General features: G+C 34.1%; 2 protein-coding genes across 5 annotated transcripts in view; one reads left to right on the forward strand and one right to left on the reverse strand.

Annotated features, from left to right (window-relative positions):
- Positions 1-21679, reverse strand: part of LOC127062351 (flotillin-2) — a 102820-nt gene that overhangs the window by 6765 nt on the left and 74376 nt on the right. For 2 of the 4 annotated variants that reach the window (XM_050990369.1, XM_050990368.1), the window contains 6 exons: positions 2962-3258; positions 2397-2629; positions 2059-2178; positions 1719-1933; positions 570-753; positions 49-195 (listed from right to left, as the gene is read on the reverse strand). In XM_050990369.1, coding sequence (XP_050846326.1) covers positions 49-195; positions 570-753; positions 1719-1933; positions 2059-2178; positions 2397-2629; positions 2962-3258 — 1196 coding nt within the window. Of the gene's footprint in view, positions 1-48; positions 196-569; positions 754-1718; positions 1934-2058; positions 2179-2396; positions 2630-2961; positions 3259-4323; positions 4536-5171; positions 6052-21679 lie in introns of those variants that run through there. The other 2 variants (XM_050990370.1, XM_050990367.1) reach the window with 2 other exon arrangements.
- On the forward strand, positions 1868-19961 carry LOC127062638 (uncharacterized). Its single transcript, XM_050991226.1, has 11 exons — positions 1868-2011; positions 8490-8705; positions 9147-9317; positions 9485-10979; positions 11397-11510; positions 11581-11989; positions 12070-12890; positions 12962-13244; positions 13491-14267; positions 19243-19349; positions 19827-19961. Exons 2-9 carry the CDS (start codon positions 8510-8512, stop codon positions 13866-13868), a joined length of 3867 nt encoding a protein of 1288 aa, XP_050847183.1. The 5' UTR covers positions 1868-2011; positions 8490-8509; the 3' UTR covers positions 13869-14267; positions 19243-19349; positions 19827-19961.

Consider the following 21679-nt stretch of genomic DNA (forward strand, 5'->3'; position numbering starts at 1 on the left):
GTATTACGTAAACGTTAGCTTGAATTACATGTACAACAAACATTTTACCTTTGAAAGATCGACACCTGTCAAGGCTTGAACTGCTGGAGGTACTTGACCTACCAAACGTGTGATTTCACCGCTCGTCGTATCATTTCCACCTAACAGAACTATCTCTTCCGTTCTTGCTAACGGTGCTGCAACTTCGGCAGCGATCTACGAACAGGAGAAGAAACGATTAGAAAAAATTCAATCGTATTGAAGTAAATTATACTTCATTTGGATTATTTCATTTGACAAAATCGAATACAAGCTTGCAAAAACATGCCAACGACAAATGACAAAATTGGAAAATTACAAAACTTTTGCAAAAGTTTTTATCTCATAACAAAGTGAAATATTTCACATGAGATTTTCAACTATTCCTATATAAAATTGAAGTTTTGAAGCAACGTACGTAAAAAGAAAAAGTAAGAAAAGAATGACAAAACTTTCTACAAAAGTTTATACAGCGGAAGTCGAGTTTTGATGTACATATATAATGTGTGTGTGTGTCTATATATATATATATAAAAGATCCGTCTCTTTACCTTCGGCAGGGCGTTCAAAGCAATATTGAGTATCGCCGCCTCGCCATATTTCTTGTAGATTACAGCTTTCATTCGCATACGCTCAGCTTCCGATATTCCAACGGCTTCCAAAGCTTGAGCTTCGGCTTCTCCGATCAATCGAATCCTCTCGGCTTCGGCTTTAGCTGCGCTCACCGTTTGCGTTCTGTTCATTTAAAAATATATTACACATGGTATATGATATATGTGCGTGTGTGTCTGCCAATAATTATTACAATAAATTAAGTCATATATGTTTCGTATTGAAAAATCGAAAACTGCGTTTGTATTTAATAAAACATATTTTTTCATTATATAACAAAATATTTTCCACAATACTAGATGTTATAATGTAATGATAAATCTTTTTTGTAATTATAAATCTTTACGAGTATTGTACAAATAAAAAAAAAAAACAATGTGTTATTTTGATATTTTAGACGAATTAGATTATTTTCAATATTATTCAGGAATCTTGAAAATGATCTATATTTTTATTTTATCCACAAAAAAGTGGTTTAACAATGGTATTTATTTATTAATTTTGTAATTATAATCATATTAAAACGATTTAGATTAATGTTAGCGATTTTTTCTTCCTCTTCTTTTTCTTTAATAACGGTATTTTATTTTTGTAATATTTTGAAAATATGAAAATATTGATGGAAAATTAACGAAATGTGCAATGATAGACCTATTATATTTTTTCTTTATAATTTTTTTTTTGTAAGTAATCGAATGAATAATCATACAAATTAGACATTTAAAAAAAAAAGAAAATAACCCGGAAGCATGTGACTCACTTTTAAACTATGAAAATGCAACAAATTATGCAATGTCACTTAATGATAAATTTTTAATATTTTTTGTTCTAAGTTACCTTTCTAAATTATGTAAAATATAATAAATAATCGTAATATAAAATAAATCATAAAATAATTTTTTTCAATTTTTTGACTTAATCCATACAGTTTTATATAAATTCTTAAAATATTATAAAGAATAACTTTAACTTTTTTCTTATAAATGTATGAATATTATCTCTCGTTTTTAATATGCGCAAACGATATCCAATAATATATGCCTTTAGCACTATATTCAGATAAAGAAAAGTGAAGATATGAGTTTCACCTTTTTCCTTCAGCCACTTTTCCAATTTTATAATGTTCTGCTTCAGCTGGTAATCGCACAGTACTTTGAAGTTCGTGTTCCTTTCGACGTACCTCCTGTTCCTCTACTTCGATCTGTTTACGCCTCTCGACGATTTCTATCTGTATTTCTTCGTTTCGTATTCGTTGCCTTATTTTTGCGGCTTGTAATTCGTAAGCGAGCTGGGCTTCGGCTTTCTACAGAAGAGTAAAACAACAAAAAGAAATAATAAAAAAAAGGGGAAAGAAAGGAAGAAAAAGAAACATAATTTATAGGTACGTATTAATACGTTATAAAAATGATTACATATGGTTTCACTTACAGCAGTATTGACCTCCTGATCGAAATGAGCCTTTTGCAATTGGAAGAGCCTCGCGTTATCTTCAATCTTCGTGTCGGTGTTGTACTTAATGTCCATAGCCGCTTTCTCGCACTCGGCTTCCTGCGAACAAGCAAATTTTACGATCTTTATTGCTTAAGCATATTTACCAATTCGCTGAATAATACATAGAAGCGAGCATATATTTTGAAAAGCAAAACTTTTTCTTCGAAAAGAGTTCTGTTAAAAAGAATAAAGAATATTGATGAAGTTAGATGAATATTCTTTATCTCTTTCTTAAAAACAAAAAAAAAGAAATAAATAAAAAAAGAGAAACGTACGCGTATTCCAGCGTCACGATTAGCTTCAGCGACGCCAACGTCAGCATCACGTTTAACTGCTGCAGTTTGAGCTTTTCCGAGTGACGCCAAGTATTGAACGTCATCGTAAACGTCCTTTATCGTGAATGAGAGGATCTCTATACCCATACGGCCGACATCAGGTGCTGCGACTTCTCGTACGAGTGCAGCAAATTGATCGCGATCTTTGTAAACCTCCTCGACCGAGAGCGTACCTGAAAATAAAAATCTTTCGTCAGTTTTATGATTGAAAAGAAAGATTCAGGGAAAAGAAAAAGACGAAGAAAAAGAAAGAAAAGAAAAATAAAACAAAAAACACGAAAAAAATGGTAGCCCAAAGATACGTCACAGCGGATTCCCCTCGAGTAAACTCTTTGATCATCCTTTGTACAGTCGGTCAATAACCCCGTGACGTTTGTTCTTTCGTTCCGTGGCTAAACACGACCCATTTTCACGATACGCGGCAACGAATTTATTATATTTCTAGCATTATGAGATAAAGCCACGGAAAATGTCGATAAATATGATCATAGAAGTTAATTCTTACCTAAAATTGCACGTAAATGGCCCTCGAGAGTGGATAATATAGTTGATTTTATTTCGTGGACACTCTTTCCGAGAAATTGTTCGCTGGCAGTATGTAAAAGTTCGTCGGCCTTCATGATCTTGCACTGGGCCACTCCGGTGACGGTCAGTGGTACACCTTGGGCAGTCTCGACGTTCTCGCAAACTGGATTTAATGTCATTACTTCGAGCGACAATCGCTGGACATCTGTGACGAACCACCAAGTGAAAACGTAACCGCCGACTATTGTCTTCTTTTTCATTGATCCGCAGCATCCTCCTGTGGAATATAAAAATCACAATGATAGAATCTATACATCATCATGATAATAACGTTATGGAATATCATTAAATTGAGACCGATCTAATTTCTCTTGATATTTTTCATTCGAATGGCGATGTTAGGTTTCACGCACTGATTACATTTATATTGGACGATTATATAGTTTGATCGTTCAAACGTTGCTCTTTTCTTCTGGTACGAACGCACTGAACGATTAAATAGTCTCTATACTGCACTAACACGAAATGGATTTCACAGAAATCGCATGTGTTTGTGCTCTCATTTTGAAAAGCAAAAAAGAAAAAGATTATTTTGAGTCTATCCGTAACAGTAACTCGTAAACTTTGTAATGGGCAATTTTATAAACTGTTCAACGACTTAAGTGAGCGAACATAAAAAGTTCTTTAATTATTTTCGAATGAGTGTTGAAAGTTTTGATAAGTTTTTTATTGGACCCTAGAATCTTATATAAAAATATTACGTTACGGTTAACTATGCCGTCGAAGAAATAATTTTCTGACTAACTTTAACAGGTAGATAATAATATTATTTTCGAAAGTTAAACATTTATTTATTGAAAACATACATATAATAATTTAGATAATTAAACGTCAAAACGGAAGAGAGATCTTCTCTATACTTTTTATTTGTCAGTATTGGACTAACTACATCTTCAACATCTTATTATCCTAGTATAGAAACAAACAAAAAATACTATGACGTAGACATTCAAGAAATATTCCTATCAGAAGAGATTAAATTGGAATCAGTTTGAGTACGGTGATATCCTGGTAAACGCACACGCCTCATAACATTCATTATCTCTATGCGAGCAATAAATTTCTGTTCCTCATTAAGTTTTCTAAACGATGGAAGCAATGACAAAAGGAAATATTTGTCTTCGTCTATTTCCTTTTCCTCGTCATTCTTCTCTCTTAACATTTGCAATAATGATTCTTCAAACGTATTGTTAGAAATTTTCTTTCGTTTAATTACATTGGCAATAGGTTTTAATGAAATAACAGGAGAAATATGACTTATATCCTCCGTTTCTTCAATTACATTTTCAACGTCATTTCTATTGCTGATCGTAGACTCAGAGTTGTTCGATATTTTTCTATTCTCGATAAAATCACGCAGGAATAATAATTGATCGAAATATAAATATTTATGTCTCTTTTTTCCTCCTGACCCATACGCCTCATTTTTTTGTTCATCGTATTCTCTTTTGAAGCATGTTCTTAAATTTTTCCACTTTTTTTGTAACTGCTTATCTGTGAATAAAATTAACATTGTAATAATACAAATTTATGGTCAATACCATTGATATTTGAGAACGAGGCATATATTCTTTTAGAATATGCCTTGCCTTATTATATTTCTGTAGAAACTTATCAATAAACAAATTTCAATGATTGTAACTACAAAAAATTAATATTTTTAACTACAGAAGAGATAATATACGAAAGAGTCCGCTCATTTCGTATATTAACTAACAATTTGCAAATATTTCATACCAACATCTAATACCTAATAATGAATTTTGCGAGAGTATTGAAAAAAGATACTGCATTCTTTGTAATTATATTAGAAATATGATGCAATTTGTTTCGAAGACACACTTTATTAATATCCTTTAGAGAGTATTGCTCCTATTAGAACAAGAGGCAAAATTTGAGGTCTTGACGTCAGAGAATATATTTAGCAAATTATTTCATTTTGCCACTGAAATGCATTCTACGGAAATACGAGAAAATATAATGTTGTTCAAAATTTAATGTAATCTCAAGGCACGTATATGAGCCTACGCAGACTTTTATAGAGTATGAAAGATATAATTACTTACATAACGTGTTGGACGAAATTAAACCTACTCGATGATAAAAAAAAAAAAAGAAAAAAGAACTTACTCTTCTCCTCCTTATCTGAAGTACTTAGATCATCCCAATTTTCAACAAATTTCTCACACAATTCTATCCATAATTTTTTTTTTAAATTCTTATCAGAATATTCTTTTAATTTTGTATTATATATTGCTGATCGTTTCTCAATCTCGCTAATGAACATTTCGATATCTAGTGGCATGTTGTTTAATTTGATTCTAAAAATACTGTTACTCGCTACTCTCACTACTCTACGACTAGCTGGAAGCAACTGGAAAATCACCAGTGCACGTCGACAAGTTTGAATATGCATGGTCTATATCAGAGGTTCTCAATCTATTGGCCACGAAATTACTGTTCCTATCTCACATCAAAGCGAATAAAGTAATTAATTTTATAAAAGATTTCCAAAGAGTTTTCGTATGATGTTTCTTGCGGGTTTGCGATGATAACGGAGTAACTGACTTATTTTAAGCTGTGTCTTTAAAATAATATACAGTGGCCCTAAACCATCAGGTTTTTAAAAATTTTATATTGTAAATATTTCGATTGCGATAGTATTGCAAATAAATATGTTGAGTCGTACAACAACAAAAAGATTGAGAAACGCTGGTCTATATCATCAGCAACTGTTCCCTCGTTCTAAAATCAGCTGCGCATTGGCAATATTTTCAAAGCAACTTTTTAATTGCTGAAATATAATGAATTATTTTACATAGAAATCCGCAAAGTCATGAGTTTTTAATTGCATTCAACTCGTCGTAGAATAATGAATGTACATCGTAACGAGCTTTTAGAATACAAATCAAACGGCATATATACTATAAAAGTATTAGGCTTCTATAAAATTCATTTCGTACTAGAATTATATAGCAATAACTATATAAATAACTATACATCACTTTTAATTGATCAAACTATTTAATCGGCTATCATAAAAGTTAAATACATAGGCAAGTCTTGAGGCGACATGCTTGATCTATTTCCAACCTGCAGATATTAGAGTACGAAAAATCTTTTATTTTCACTCTTTCTTTTAGTTAATATTATTTTAATTTAATTTTAACTTAATTTTGGATAATAGAAAATAAACTGTAAACATTTATTATTTATTTTTTTCTATAAATGGATCTTTTCTTTTCAATATCTTTGGATATAAAGAAAAAGTAACTTTATTCTTCGAGTAAAGAGAAGAAGTTGGACTTAAGACTAAATTATTCATTGATAAATTGTTATAATAATAATAATAATAATAATAATAATAATAATAATAATAATAATAATAATTATTATTATTATTATTATTATTATTATTGTAATTATTATTATTGTAATTATTATTATTATTATTATTATTATTATTATTATTATTATTATTATTATAATTATTATTATTAATTGCCGATGAGGCAATATTGTAACTAGGAGACTCGATTCTCTGATGCCTCGTAAAGCACGTCTCACTTCCCTGCACTTGTCACAACTAAAAGTAGGTCGTTTGGTAGAGAGGCCACACCGTTCTTCACGATGAGACCATTGGCTCGTGACGTCAAGAACACGATTCCCCGAACATTAGCTCGCGATCGTCCTTCGTTTGCGTGAGATGTGTCACGTAACGCATTTGATCGAATGAAACTTTTACACCATATTTCACGAACATTCAATCCATTCCTCTTGCAAAAATGGATTGAACACTTTTGAATCAATTATCGCGACAAAGAATATATTTTCACTAGATATCGTAGAACTATTTTTAAAAATAAGAAAAAAAGAGAAGAAAAAAAAGAATATTTTAAAAAAGGAAGAAGGAAATTCGCTTCCGTTAATAATTCTCCTTTAACAAGTTGATAAACGTAATTGTTTTCTTAATAGACTTATTATCATTGTCGTATCATTAATTTATTTTTTTCCGACAAAATTAAGATATATAATAACGATAATGATAATGATAATGACACGACGACGAGGATAACAATCATCTTATATAATTATTCTTTATATTATATATAGATTTAGGATTGATCCAATATTTCTGTTATTTTTGAGAATGAGAAGGAAAAGGCTCAAAAGAGAATTCGAGAAAGAGAGAGGAAAAATAGAGAGAAAAAGAAACAAAAAAAAAAAATAGAGAAATGTGACGGAGAAAGGCAGAGAGGGAAGTCGATGACCGTTATGCGAGAAGCACGTAGCTTCGAAACCCGTTCGCTTCGAAGGTAACCGTATGACTCTGGAATAGGATCTCAATGGATCCAGCATGCTGATAGTCGTGTCTGTAGTAAGGTCATGGTCATTCTTACGAAGCTGCCCTTCGGCTTCGTTCGATCGTCTCTTATTCCTAAAATCTATATCCTTTTGTTCTTTACTTCGACCTAGAGAATACGAATTCTCGCGTGGAAAAATAAGTTATTACAAAATTTTACACGAATACGGTTAGTTATTTAACCGTAATTTCTCAACGTAATTCGATTGTGCGATAACAGTGTATATTATTTTTGTTAAGCATCGAAATAATATCTCTCCAAAGTGCGTGAGTGTGTGCTAAGTGAGTAATCGTTGATGTAATGAAACATGAAAAAAGACTTATGCGTTATACCGTGAAGAAGTTTCTCGTTCTAAAGGTACAAAACATTGTTTTTGTAAATCCTCGATTCGTTCCTCGCAAACTAATCTAGAATATCCATTATTAATACGCTTAAATAATCTTGGAATTAGAATCGTACAAGTGGCGGCACAGAAACCTAGAAAACTATCGAGAAAACGAACAGGGAAACCACTCAAAGACATCGCATTGTGGTATTATATAGGGAAAACAAAGAATTGCGATCTAATTCGGAACAATAACCTGTGCGATGATGGTATATAGAAGAATTATGTCATCAAGTGGAAATATCTTCTAAAAGGTTCTTCTTTTTCTCTTCTTTTTTGTTTTTGTGTAACTCGAATTTTTTACGAATTAATGACCTTAACCCATAGACTCTTGATAGTGAGAGTAAAAAATAATAGGAATTAAAAACTCTGTCGACGTTTCATCTATGTGACGTCTAGAAAATTGTCGGAACTTTGCATTGACACTGAATTACTTAACAGTCGAAAGTTTCCTTCTTCATTGTTATTCCCAACGGCATACTCCATGGTGTTTCGAGTCAGTTGAATCTTTAAACGATGACACGATGATATTCAGTATATCGGTATTGATTCTACAGGAACAACGTGTCTTTAGAGAGTCCTGGAAATGCTTTCGGTTTATTGTAAATTATACGCTCCATTGTATCTTTTTTATAAAAAAGAAAAGAGAAAAGAAAAATACTTCGTGTTTTATTCAATAAAGTTAATTTTACTTTACAGAAGCTATAAAATAAATCATAATGGGACCTGAAAATGCATTAATTGGAGGCTTTCCCACGTCAAGCAGTGGATTATCGTGGTTTTTTTCAGTTTTAACCGCCACACTACTTTATTTCCATTACGAAGTTCTAGACAACGAGGCACCACCTATTGATGTTCCTTCTGAAGAATTATTAAGATCTTACGATTTCATCATAGTTGGTGGTGGATCAGCAGGTACCTACCTATCGTCAAAATAATTATTAAATTAATGAGAGATCTTCTTACTTCTCGACTATTCGATACAATCGAACGATGTTAAACGTACGTTTAAGATCGTATTATTTTATGAAATTGCAATATCAACTGCCTTGACTACGACAAATTTCTCATTCCATTTCTCTTAAATTTGAATAATTAATGAATATATTTCAATGACATTATCAAAAGAGATGGAAATCGTATACAGTATTTAATTATATTCAGAAAAATTCAGATAAACTTTTCCAAGTAGGATTATGATTAATATTTCATGTTTCGAAGGAGCACACATAACAGTTTTTTTTTTCCCCTTTACATTACGTATTAATAAGACTATTCAATAGTCGACTAAATAACGACTAGATCTAGAACGATGAAAATTGTCGACAATTTTCTACTATGTATATCCTTCTTCAGGTGCCGTTGTAGCGAATCGTTTAAGCGAAATCAACAACTGGAACGTGCTACTCCTAGAAGCTGGCGGTCAGGAGACAGAAATATCGGACGTACCTCTTCTTGCTGGTTATCTTCAACTCACTCAACTCGATTGGCAGTATAAGACGGAAGCTCAGGGTACTTATTGCTTGGGTAAGTATTACTGAATTAGGTCTTGATACTTTTTTCTTTTTCTTTTACTAACATACAACGTAATGTGATCGTATAGAGTCCGCGTCGAAAGTTTTCATTTGAAAGAGTTAGAAATCTGTCGAGTCTTGCTACATCGAATACCAATGAAAGTATTGCAATCGTTTCAGCAATGGAAAACGAACGTTGCAACTGGCCACGTGGTAAAGTGATCGGTGGTAGCAGCGTTCTAAACTACATGCTCTATCTTCGTGGGAATAAAAAAGACTATGACTTGTGGGAGCAACAGGGTAATCCTGGTTGGAATTCGAAAGAAGTACTTTATTATTTCAAGAAGTCCGAAGACAATCAAAATCCATATTTGACTCGTACACCGTATCATTCGAAGGGTGGTTATCTGACGGTCCAAGAAGCACCATGGCACACACCGTTGGCGGCTGCCTTCGTTCAAGCTGGTCAAGAGATGGGCTATGAAAATCGTGACATAAATGGCGAATATCAGACTGGTTTCATGGTCGCACAGGGTACCATAAGACGTGGTAGTCGATGCTCCTCGTCAAAGGCTTTCCTTCGTTCTGTGAGACTTCGTAAAAACTTGCATGTTTCATTGAACTCACACGTTACCAAGATACTGATCGATCCCAATTCGAAGAGAACGTACGGAGTGGAATTTATCAAAGGTGGCAAGGTCTTTCGCATACATACTAAAAAAGAGGTGATCGTGTCTGGTGGATCCATCAATTCCCCTCAGCTCCTGATGTTATCAGGTTTAGGACCAAGAAAAGACTTGATGGCGCACGGTATTCCGGTGATACAAGATCTAAAAGTAGGCCACAATTTACAAGATCACGTTGGCTTAGGTGGTCTCACTTTCCGAGTGAACAGTGAAATTTCTATGGTCGAAAAGAGACTTCACAACGTGCAAGCTGTCGTACAATACGCACTCTTAGGTGATGGTCCTTTGACCGTTCTAGGTGGTGTTGAAGGATTAGCCTTCATTAATACGAAGTATGCCAATGCCACGGAAGATTTTCCAGATATCGAGCTACACTTCGCGTCAGGTTCGATAAATTCTGATGGCGGTAGACAATTACGAAAGATCGATGGAGTGAAGAAGAGCTTTTACGATGCAGTTTTCAGTCCGATCAGTGAGAAGGACGTTTGGAGCGTACTACCGATGCTTTTAAGACCTAAGAGCAGAGGTATCATCAAGCTAAGAAGCAAAAATCCCTTTGATCATCCGTTGATCTATGCTAATTATTTCAAAGAACCCGAGGATCTAGCGACGCTTGTCGAAGGCACCAAGATCGCTATTGCACTCAGCAAAACTCAAGCTTTCGAAAGATTCGGTAGTGAACTTTATTCGAAACCGTTTCCCAATTGCAAGGATATACCGCAGTATACCGATCAACATTGGGAATGTATGATTAGGTATTATACTCATACGGTTTATCATCCTGTTGGTACTTGCAAAATGGGACCTTATTGGGATCGAGATGCAGTGGTCGATCATGAGCTTCGAGTTTATGGAGTAAATGGCCTTCGTGTTATCGACGCTTCCATCATGCCCAACATTGTCAGCGGTAATACCAATGCTCCAACGATAATGATCGGCGAGAAGGGTTCTGACATGATTAAGCAGCACTGGTTAAAGAAAAAGAATTAACGCTAAGGCACGTACACGGCAAAAAAAGAAAACGTAAAGTTTCTACGAAAAGTGATATCAAGACTTTTTTAAATAATTCTACATTAAAAACGAGTGATATTTTATATTAATAATTGAATATAATTTTATTGTTTTTTCAATTACTATTTATTGAACATCTTGCAGAATATCAAAAGAGTTTGACATCATTTCGACGTAAGGGACTTTTTATACAATGACTATGTATTTGACATAAATTGTAATTTATGTATATTATTGTATCTCGTAAGAATATTAATATAACATTATTTTCAAATACGTCATTCCATGACGTATTCTAGTAAAATGAATAATTGTAAAAAGTATGTAAAGATATAGAATAATATATGAAATAAATATATGATATTAAGTGCATAAATATCGATGTTTTACATCAGTACTGATTTCATTCGAAACAGTAAAATTGCTGACACGACGAATAAAGAGAACATCGAGGTCAATTTATGTGTATTATGTAGGCATGTGGCTCTCGAGAACTACATTTTTTCCTTGTATCACGAAGAGAAAACATCGATCGTTGATATTCCATTTTTAAAATAAAGAAAAATTTCATTCGTTAAGAATGATCAGAATCAGAAAATTGTCTCCCTTACAAATCGAACTGTTTTATAAGCTGGAAAAGAGTTTTCTAATTATATTAAAAATCTTTGTGTTGTTATATCGCCCGGACATCGTCGATCACGATAATCAGATAAATACGTTGTTACCAAAAAAACTTTCGGATAATTATGACTTTGTGGTGATCGGTGGTGGATCAGCGGGATCAGTTATTGCGAATCGTCTTTCGGAAAACGAAAATTGGACAGTGCTTTTATTGGAAGCTGGTGGAATCGAGCCGATGTTATCGGATATCCCCATTATTTTTCCGACTTATCAAGTCAGTCCGATAGATTGGCAATTTAAGACGGAACCGTCATCGTATTATTGCCTGGGGATGAACAATAGGCAATGTAACTGGCCACGAGGAAAGGTGAAATCTTAGAAACTGATATCTAATATCTATAGAATTTTGTTCGAATAAATTGTCAAAGGATGTTATTATATTAAAAGGTATTAGGTGGCAGTAGTGTGATAAACGCTATGCTCTATGTACGTGGCAACAAAAAGGATTACGATAATTGGAAAGATCAAGGTAATCCTGGTTGGGATTACGAGAGTGTTCTGCCATATTTTAAAAAATCGGAGGGCAACAAAATCGAAGGTTTAGATCCCGTTTATCATGGGACTAACGGAGAGATGACCATCGAACATTTCAAATTTCAAACTCCTGTTACGGATTATTTGTTAGCAGCTGGCAAAGAGATAGGTTATAGAATAGGTGACATAAATGGATCGAATCAAACGGGATTCACGTATTCTCATGCAACAATCAGGGACGGTCTTCGTTGCAGTACTTCGAAAGCTTTCCTTCGGAAGGCATCGAAAAGAAAAAATCTTCATATATGTACGCATTCGATTGTCGAGAAAATTCTTATAAAAGAAAATTCAAAGACAGCTTACGGCGTAATGTTTCGGAATAATGAAAAAACATACACCGTTCGTGCGAATTTCGAAGTTGTTTTATCTGCGGGTACCATACAGTCACCACAATTGCTGATGCTGTCGGGGATTGGGCCAATGGATCATCTTAAGGAATTAGATATACCATTGATCCAAGACACGCCGGGTGTTGGTTCGAACCTTCAAGATCACGTAGCGATAGGAGGTATCGTTTACTTGGTCGATCCACCAGAAAAATACAAATTCAAACAGTTCACTTACGTATTGCCAAAACTTATTTCCCTTAAATCGCTAAAACAGTTTGCTAAGAAAAAAAGTGGTCCTTTATATACGGCAGCCGAATGCGAAGCAATGGCTTTTATTAATACCAAGTAAGTGAATCCTTTTTTTACAGACATTTCTTCTCAGGATTATTTTTATAAAAAATACCGTTCATTTGCAGATACTCGAATGTCTCCGCAGATTATCCAGATATTCAGCTATTTTTCTCAGCGGCTTCTATGAATTTGGACGGTGGAAGATTCAGTAAAAAGATATTTGGTCTTAGGGATGATTTTTATGAAAAAGTTTTCAAAAATATCAATTATCAGGATTCTTACTCTATTATACCAATTCTCTTGAGACCTCGTAGCAGAGGTTATATCAAATTAAGAACGAAGAATCCTGAAGATCACCCTATCATTGTACCCAATTACTTCAACGATCTTCGCGATCTTGAAGTTCTGGTAAAGATCCGTACTTTCCTATTTCCTAATGTTAATACATTAACATAAGTTAATAGTTATTATTAAAACTTAGAAAATTAGAACAAAATATCAACGAACGTATCGTTTTGATATCAAATTAATATTTAATATTAATTGATTGTTAAACTAATACCTCAATCGATCAGTTAAACTTTTTCAACGGACTTTTCTTAAATATACGATAAATATTAATTTGACATTTATGAAATGTTTTCTCTATCACAGATAGAAGGCGCAAAGTTTATACATAAGATAAGTCAAACGGCAACAATGCAAAATGTCAATGCTCGAGTAAATCCAAATAAAATACCGGCTTGTTCAATATTTCAATTTTTATCGGACGATTATTGGCGATGTCATGCACGCCATTACACAATGACTATCTATCATCCAATTGGTACATGCAAGATGGCACCTGCCAAGGATCCCATGGGTGTAGTTGATTCTCGATTAAAGGTACATGGTATTCAAGGTCTTCGTGTGATCGATGGATCTATTATGCCGAACATAATCTCTGGAAATACTAACGCACCCACGATAATGATTGCGGAAAAAGGTGCCGATATGATAAAGGAGGATTGGATGAGCCGAGGTCATTCATGATAAGCAAAATCAACGAATTATTCAATGTACTATTTTTACCGGTAAACTAGATCTTATCATATCTTCTAAAAATTATTTGAAATAATTAAATAAATATGTATATATATCTTGTTACATTACCGAGTTATTTTCGCATTACGCACATGTGCAAATTAAAATAATAAGATTAATTTCGAATGTGCTTATAATTGATCGAATATTTCTACATTTCGATAGTTTTCGTTTGCTCAGATGCTTTGTCAATACATCTTCCCGTATGTATACTCAAGTGTGCCACATGATTTCTACTACAATAACTACCTTTCATCTCCCTTTATACTAAAAGACAGAACCATTTGAAGCTCTATTCGTTCACTGGAGCTCGAATCAACCTGATTTGATCAACTCTTCAAGAACTTGGTAAGATCTTATAATCCTACGAAATCGTGTTAACAATTAAGCGGATAGAAATAATCAGATCGTATCGGTGGTTGATTCTCGCAACGAGCCGTACCTCTTAATTTTCTTCGAATACAAGTGAAATCATATATCTTACGATAGGTAAAGCGAAAAGTGAAAGAAAAAAAAAATAGGAAGAGTGAGAGAGAAAAACAGTGATTCACCATTTTTGTGCGTTGCGAATCGTTATAGAGTCGTATAGCGAAATACTGGCTTACATAATCGAAAGAGAAGTCTTCTCTTTTGCTTTTTTTTCTTTTTTTTTTCTTTTCTTTTCTTTTTTTTTCTTCTTCTTTTATTTTGTTTTCTTTCGCAAACTCGAAAAGGTTTATTAAAATTTTGGCACGTGTGTAATCAAAAAGATTTCTCGATTCGTTGAAAGATTCGTACATTAGGCAGGATGATCGTAATAGTTCGTTATTTCTTGTTATTACCCATGGAGAATCGGTTCACGTACGTGTAAATGTATATACAGGGTGTTCGTTAATAGATGTCCAAGCAAATTTCTCGCGATCGATTTAAGTATAAGAATAGTAAAAATTTGTGCAACCTAGATCAGTTACAGCGAAGTTCGTGTAAAAAGAATGTTATTTTTATACTAGTGATTTTTTTCGTTCATGAAGGTGAACGCGTTTTCTTTTTTTTTTCTTTTTTATTTTTTTATGGATACTTACAATATTTTTATGCATATTTTTATAGTAGTAGTCATTTGTAATTAAAGTCATATCAAGTGAAAAACTTTTATTACCCATTGTTTACGAATTAATCGGCATCCTAAATATTAAAGTACATAATTGCTTTTCTACACGACAACTTGAAAAACAATCGTCGGACTGTATAATATTTTGAAGTCGATTATATCGAATAGAACCTGACTTTCCGACTGATCTTCAACTCCTCAAATACACGATTATTCGATTTGTAAATAATATATTTATACAATATTGAGTATCGATCACAGAACAGTATGAATGTTTTAATTCATCGTTACGATGTCGATTATCTTATAAACAATACATAGTGAAAACTTTTTATTATATATCATTTTGATTGCCAATGATCGCTGTTATATAAATAATGGGAAAAAGAAATATTAAAGATATCGATTTAAAACACACAAAAGAAAAAAGAGAAAAAAACTACATCGATCTTCATATCTCGAAAAAATTACAAGTAAAAAGAAAAAAGAATGTTTACATGCACTTTATAGTTGATTCAGAGCCGTGCAAATTTTATTCAATAAAATTTTGTTTAATATAACCAACCAGTTATGAGATATTTGCTCTGATGTCTATGAACGGACACCTTGTATACACAAGTCTATTTGATTCAAGCAGGATGCAACGTTAACGGATGTCATTTGTCGACGAAGAAAGCTGGACAACGAAACAGAATACAAACACACACCTTTGCACTATAATTATTTTCCTAGTTTGTTCTTGACCAATTCATAGCTTCACGTATATATACATATATAGTTTAAAAGCAATTTTTAAATACTGATTTGTTTTATTAAATAAATGAAACATCAAGTTAGAGGTGACTCGAGAGTTATAGAGAAAAGTCAATCGTCATCTTGCAATGCAAAGGGATATATATATATATATATATATATACACACACACACATGGTTATATCGTTGTTCAGCTTTCTTCGTCGACGGAATGACTTTCGTCGACGTTGCATCCTTCTTGGACCGAATAGACTCGACTGAACGCAGTGGAAACGAGATGACGTCACGTCACGGATGTTTCACCGCCGTCAGACACGAGGGATTTCTTTGGCCCTCGAAAGAGAGGAGGTCGAGGAGTGGAAAGAAGAGAAGAAGGAGGCTTCTTAATTAGTGCGTCTAGCTTCGTCGGTTGGCTTGGCTGACGGGTTAACCGATATGCGGCTAACAACGTTTGCCTCTTGCCAAACGATCTTCCCCGAGGAAACGAACGAGTCTTAATGTCTGCGTCCTCTGTTCGCGTCTACTTGATATTTTTGGTCGTTGAGTCGATTAGCAACCTTCCTGTTGACCGTCCAGGAGCCACCATTGACTCGTAGCCGCGCGCCTTTCGACTCGAGTCACCGTTCGTTCCCCCTTTAGTTTCTTCTTTGTTCTCGTCGACGCTCCAAATGCTTCCAAAATGTTTGCGAGCCGGCAAGCTTGAGTCGATACTTCACCATCAGCCGCGCTACGTTCCACTGAATTTCATCAGGTAACGATCTTTCTCTCTCCTCTCTCTCTCTCTCTCTCTCTCTCTCTCTCTCTCTTTCTTTTTTCTTCTTTTTCTCTCTTTTTCTCTCTCTCAATCTCTCTATCTTTCTTTCTCTTTCAATTTTACTATCCTTCTCTCTCTCTCTCTCTCTCTCTCTCTCTCTCTCTCTTCCTACCGTACTTATCACTAATCAATTTAATTAATATTCATCCAATCGATTTTGAACGCCACTTGCTTTTATGAAAATCTCGAATTTCTTTCCTCGTCCTCGGAAGTAAACTCGTCCAGTAGCGTTTACCACCAACGTACATACACTCGAGTTCACCGTGTTCGTAGTAACCAGTTGCAATGGGAAATGATCGTACACGCATTTATCTTATGTAAAACGTATTTAACGGACCAATAGTAAGAGTACGATCAATCGGAGGTTGCCTTCAGTACCAAACTCGATTTCGTTCGTGCGCCCGCGTGCGCCCCCGCGCCATTCGGTATTTCAATCTAAATGTCGCTGATTATCTAGTCCAACTTGCGTGGGATCTTATGGTATTTCAAAGACGAAAAAAGAAGAAAAGAAGAAAAAAAATAAGAGGGAGAAGAAGAAATCGTACAATACAATTTTCATGCTCACTGTCTTTTTGTGTTACTTTTCGATCGAATCAAATATGATATTAGTCCAAGTCCGAGGAAGTACGTGATAAGTGACTTGTTTCTTTATCTAATCATCGTGTTACATCAAGTCGAACTAAGTTCGCGATTATTCCGTACAATCGTAATCACGCGATTAGCAAATTTACATTTGTCTCGTGGACATGAACACGTTAACGGCTACTGTCAATGATCACCACCCCAGAATTTACAAATTAATTATCATAAATCGAAGAGATAATTTAGATTAACCGTAGAGATAATTTTCAATAAGACAAATAATAAAATAATAGTGTGAAGTAAAATTGTGCGACAATTAAAAAACATTATTAACGGTATTTTCGATTAAACAATGAAACTACGGGTAAAGAACATATATATACATGTATTCGTGATATAAATGAAAATTATTCTTTCGAGTATCAATCAACTAATCAGTTTTAAGTTAAAAATTAACAAATATAATAATTTGACAAAAACTAAATTTCTATGATGAATTATGTTACAATAATATAAGGAGAAGTAATACTGACCGTCATGATTATTTTATTATTACAATATTAACATTCAATATTTATCATTTTTAATCGTCTAATGTATCTTATCAGGAGCAATCAAATGTATTATAATGGATAGATTGTCACCGCTAAAAACCGCTAAAGTGTAAATACTCATTATTAATAAGAGCATAGTCATATTCAAAATTATAAAATATCAATAATTTATCATCACAAGCTTATAATAATGAAAATTTTATTCCGTTACAACGAATAAGACATACGATAATCAATATCTGTTAAAATTCTGTCAGGGCTCTTCCGTTTTAGTCGAGAGTTACTTATATGTCCGTTCAAATGCCTGTCACGATTTTCTTCTTATATTTCGTGTAATTTCAAGAGAAGGTTACGTATTGCGAGTTGGATTATATTTAGTTAGACGATTCTTGACGAGCATTATCGGAAAGACTTCCGATGTATTACGTATCTCTCTTTCTCTCTTTCTCTCTCTTTCTCTTTCTCTCTCTCTAACTCTCTTTCCTTCTCTCTCATGCATGTTGCTTATTTGTATAGAAAGGCATCTATCGTTTTGGTTCTCTTATAGTCTGTGGCCGTGAGGCCACTGCACCCTACCCTAGCCGTTCTATTGACGTTCTGCAGAACCACTATATCTATCTATCCGATCCCTGTTACAGATTTACCGTTCTTTATGTAACGACATATCATATTTAACATTTACCAACTCTCTACACATTATCTACAACGGTATTTAAGGAAAGAATTGAGGGAAATCGAAGATAATCGATGCCTCGTAATTTCCTCTTCCATCGCAAGCAATAAAGAGTGCCGATTAAGTAAAAAATAAAAGGAAAGTAAGAGGAATGAGAATAACGTTTACTTTCTATCTTTGGTGCTACAATAACGAGTGTTAGAACGTTCTCGATGGTATTGATCTCTCTCTCTCTTTCTCTCTCTCTCTCTCTCTCTCTCTCTTTCTCTCTCTCTCTCTCTCTCTCTCTCTTTCTCTCTCTTTCTCTCTTTCTCTCTATGTTTTCGTTGTTTCAGTTCATACGGTTTCTCGCTAGTGCATGGACCATCATTTTCACTTTTATTCACAAATCCTCTGAAATGATAAATTACACGCGCGCAACCGAATGGAAAATCTGTCGCGATCGTAAGTACCGTGGTGGAGAGAACGTTGGTGTTTAATTAACAGTGAATAGTTATTAAACATCGTTGGTATACGATGGCATACGTTGACATTCATAAGTCGTTATCAGTAAGAAAGTCTTCTTAATATTATGTATCTATCTAAATCTATCGTTATCCTCTATCGAATCTAATGATGTTTTATAATACCATATGTAATAGATCATTAATTTAATTTCAATAATTAATGGCCCGAAAATTGGAGAAAAACAAAATGATCTATATTTGATCAAAACGTGGTTATCGTCGTTAATCGTGCAGAATAAATGTATGATAAACGTGAGCGGATAGAAAATAAAAAAAAAGAAAGAAAAGAAAAGGAAAGAGAAAGAAAAAAAAACGTAGACTAGTTTAATAAAAAGTAAATTCGATAATTTACAGATGATCTTGGGTGACGTACAATGATACGGATTTTTAAAATGCGTTTACTCGATTTTCTCCTGCTTTTGGTGCAGTATGCATTCGCTAGGCAAGTCAATCCAACGATGGTGAGTATAAATATTAATCGTCATGATAAAAACGTCACGTAGGAAGGCACACCGTTATTTCGACGATCAAATCAAATGATACGACCTCAAAATTCTAATATGGATTAAGATTATTACTAATATTAAAATCTTTTTTTCAATACTGACCAAACGAAATAACGGATGTATTCTGACGTTACGTTATTGATGAGACGATATGCAACAAAGAAAAAGCAAAAAATAGTATAGTCAATTAGAAATTTCCAAATCGTATTAAAATAATTATTTTATCACTGATTATGGAATATGGAAATGTTAAGTACATAACATGTCACATACTTTCCATATCTGATTAACTAATACTCCTAATGAGATTTTTCTGTTTGTTGTATCTTTTTTCTTTATTTCTCTTTTTATTTCATGAAAAAAAAAAAAATAATTTAATTTGTAACGGATCGTACATCCAACGGAACATTAACACGGTGTCGTTTCTTTCAGCTTAATCAACTGGGCATAAATTACGACAGCTTCATTATATCAAACACAACAGGATGTTGCGGCTGCAGTTTCGAAGATACAAAATACATGGACTCGGTTTGCGGAGGCCAATCTGCTTTCATGACTTTAGTTCAGAATTTAATGATGTCAAGATGCGACATAGCTGATCCTTGCCGTCGATTGGGTAGAGACGATATACCGAACGAATGGTAAATAAATGATCTGAACAACGAATTCGAAGATCAAACATTTTGGCAAAGACATTTATGACGAAACGTATGTTTACGTAGGTACGACTTCATCGTCGTTGGTGCAGGTGTAGCCGGACCTATTATTGCCAGAAGATTAAGTGACAATGCTTGGAATAGAGTTTTACTGATCGAAGCTGGTCCCGAAGAACCAACCATGACGGCTATTCCAGGATTAGCTTGGAACGCTATTCAATCGTCACTAGATTGGAAATATAAAACGGAACCAACGAGACCACATCCAACAGCCTGCTTAGGTAGAACAATCTATCATTATCATCCGATTCTTCTAATATCGAACGAAATTCGTTGAATTTTTATTCGAAATTTCAGATACTGGTGGAAAGTGTAATGTACCTAGAGGAAGAATGATGTCAGGTACCGGTGGTATGCACGGAATGATGTATTATCGTGGTCATCCAGAGATCTTTAATAAATGGGCACGCGAGGGTAACGTTGGATGGTCCTATGATGAAATCGAACACTATTTCCAACGTGTAGAGGATCCAGTCGATCCATCGATGTTGAGTTCACACGCTCGTACTGTACCTAATGGTCCAGTGAAGATTCAACATTATTCTCATAGACCACAATTTGTTAGTGTACTTTTGGAATCAGCTGCAGAATTAGGTTACAGAACGTACGGTTTGAAGGAGTATACCCAAACTGGTTTCATGGTAGCACCAATGACAGTGGAGAAAGGATTAAGAGCATCAACCCCTAAAGCCTATTTAAGACCTGTATACAATAGAAATAATCTAAGAGTTCTGACTAATGCTCAAGTATTGAGAGTTTTGATCAACGATTACGATATGAAGGCATACGGTGTCGAACTGATCGACAAACATGGTCAAAGGAGAATCATCAAATGTAACAAGGAAGTTATTTTGACGGCTGGTGCCATGGGATCGCCGCAGATACTTCTAAATTCCGGTATTGGACCGAGAGAGCAATTAACTAAATTTGGTATTAAAACCTATAAGGATCTACCAGTAGGACGGTATTTTATCAATCACGTATCCATTGCTGTACCAATGAGTATTAGAGATACTTCGGTAGAGACTATGACTATGCAATCCGTGAACGAATATCTTGAATCTAGAACTGGTGATCTGGCTAGCACTGGATTAACTCAGGTCACTGCTTTCCTTGAAAGTAATTATACTATTCCTGGTATACCTGATTTGCAAGTATTCTTCGACGGCTTCAGTTCGTACTGCCCGAAAACAGGATTGCCAAACGAATGTACGAATGGTATCAAAGGACCTTGCCCGAATAGAAGAAAGATCGTCGCTAGACCGACCGTCGTAATTCCCGAAAGTCGTGGTACTTTAGAATTGCGTAGTGCCAATCCTTTAGATCTGCCTCTAATGTATCCTGATTACTTTACCCATGAAAAAGATATGAAAGTTTTGATCGAAGGTGTAAGAAAAGTACTTAAGCTCATAGATACCCCGACCATGAAGAAATGGGATCTTCAATTAGAAACATTGCATCATCCTCTTTGTACAGAGTAAGTCTATTATTTGTTCGTTTTTAGTTCTTTTTTTTTTATAATTTTTTTTATAATTATTAAAACAAACGTACTGACAATAACATCAAAAT

Source organism: Vespula vulgaris, chromosome 3, assembly GCF_905475345.1.
Source record: "Vespula vulgaris chromosome 3, iyVesVulg1.1, whole genome shotgun sequence".
Taxonomy (NCBI): domain Eukaryota; kingdom Metazoa; phylum Arthropoda; class Insecta; order Hymenoptera; family Vespidae; genus Vespula; species Vespula vulgaris.

Coding starts and splice junctions, on each gene's coding strand:
- LOC127062638 (XM_050991226.1), top strand. CDS start 8,510: ATGGGACCTGAAAATGCATTAATTGGAGGCTTTCCCACGTCAAGCAGT. Junction 11,990..12,069: donor GTAACTGGCCACGAGGAAAG/GTGAAATCTTAG, acceptor TTATATTAAAAG/GTATTAGGTGGCAGTAGTGT. Junction 13,245..13,490: donor TTCGCGATCTTGAAGTTCTG/GTAAAGATCCGT, acceptor TCTCTATCACAG/ATAGAAGGCGCAAAGTTTAT.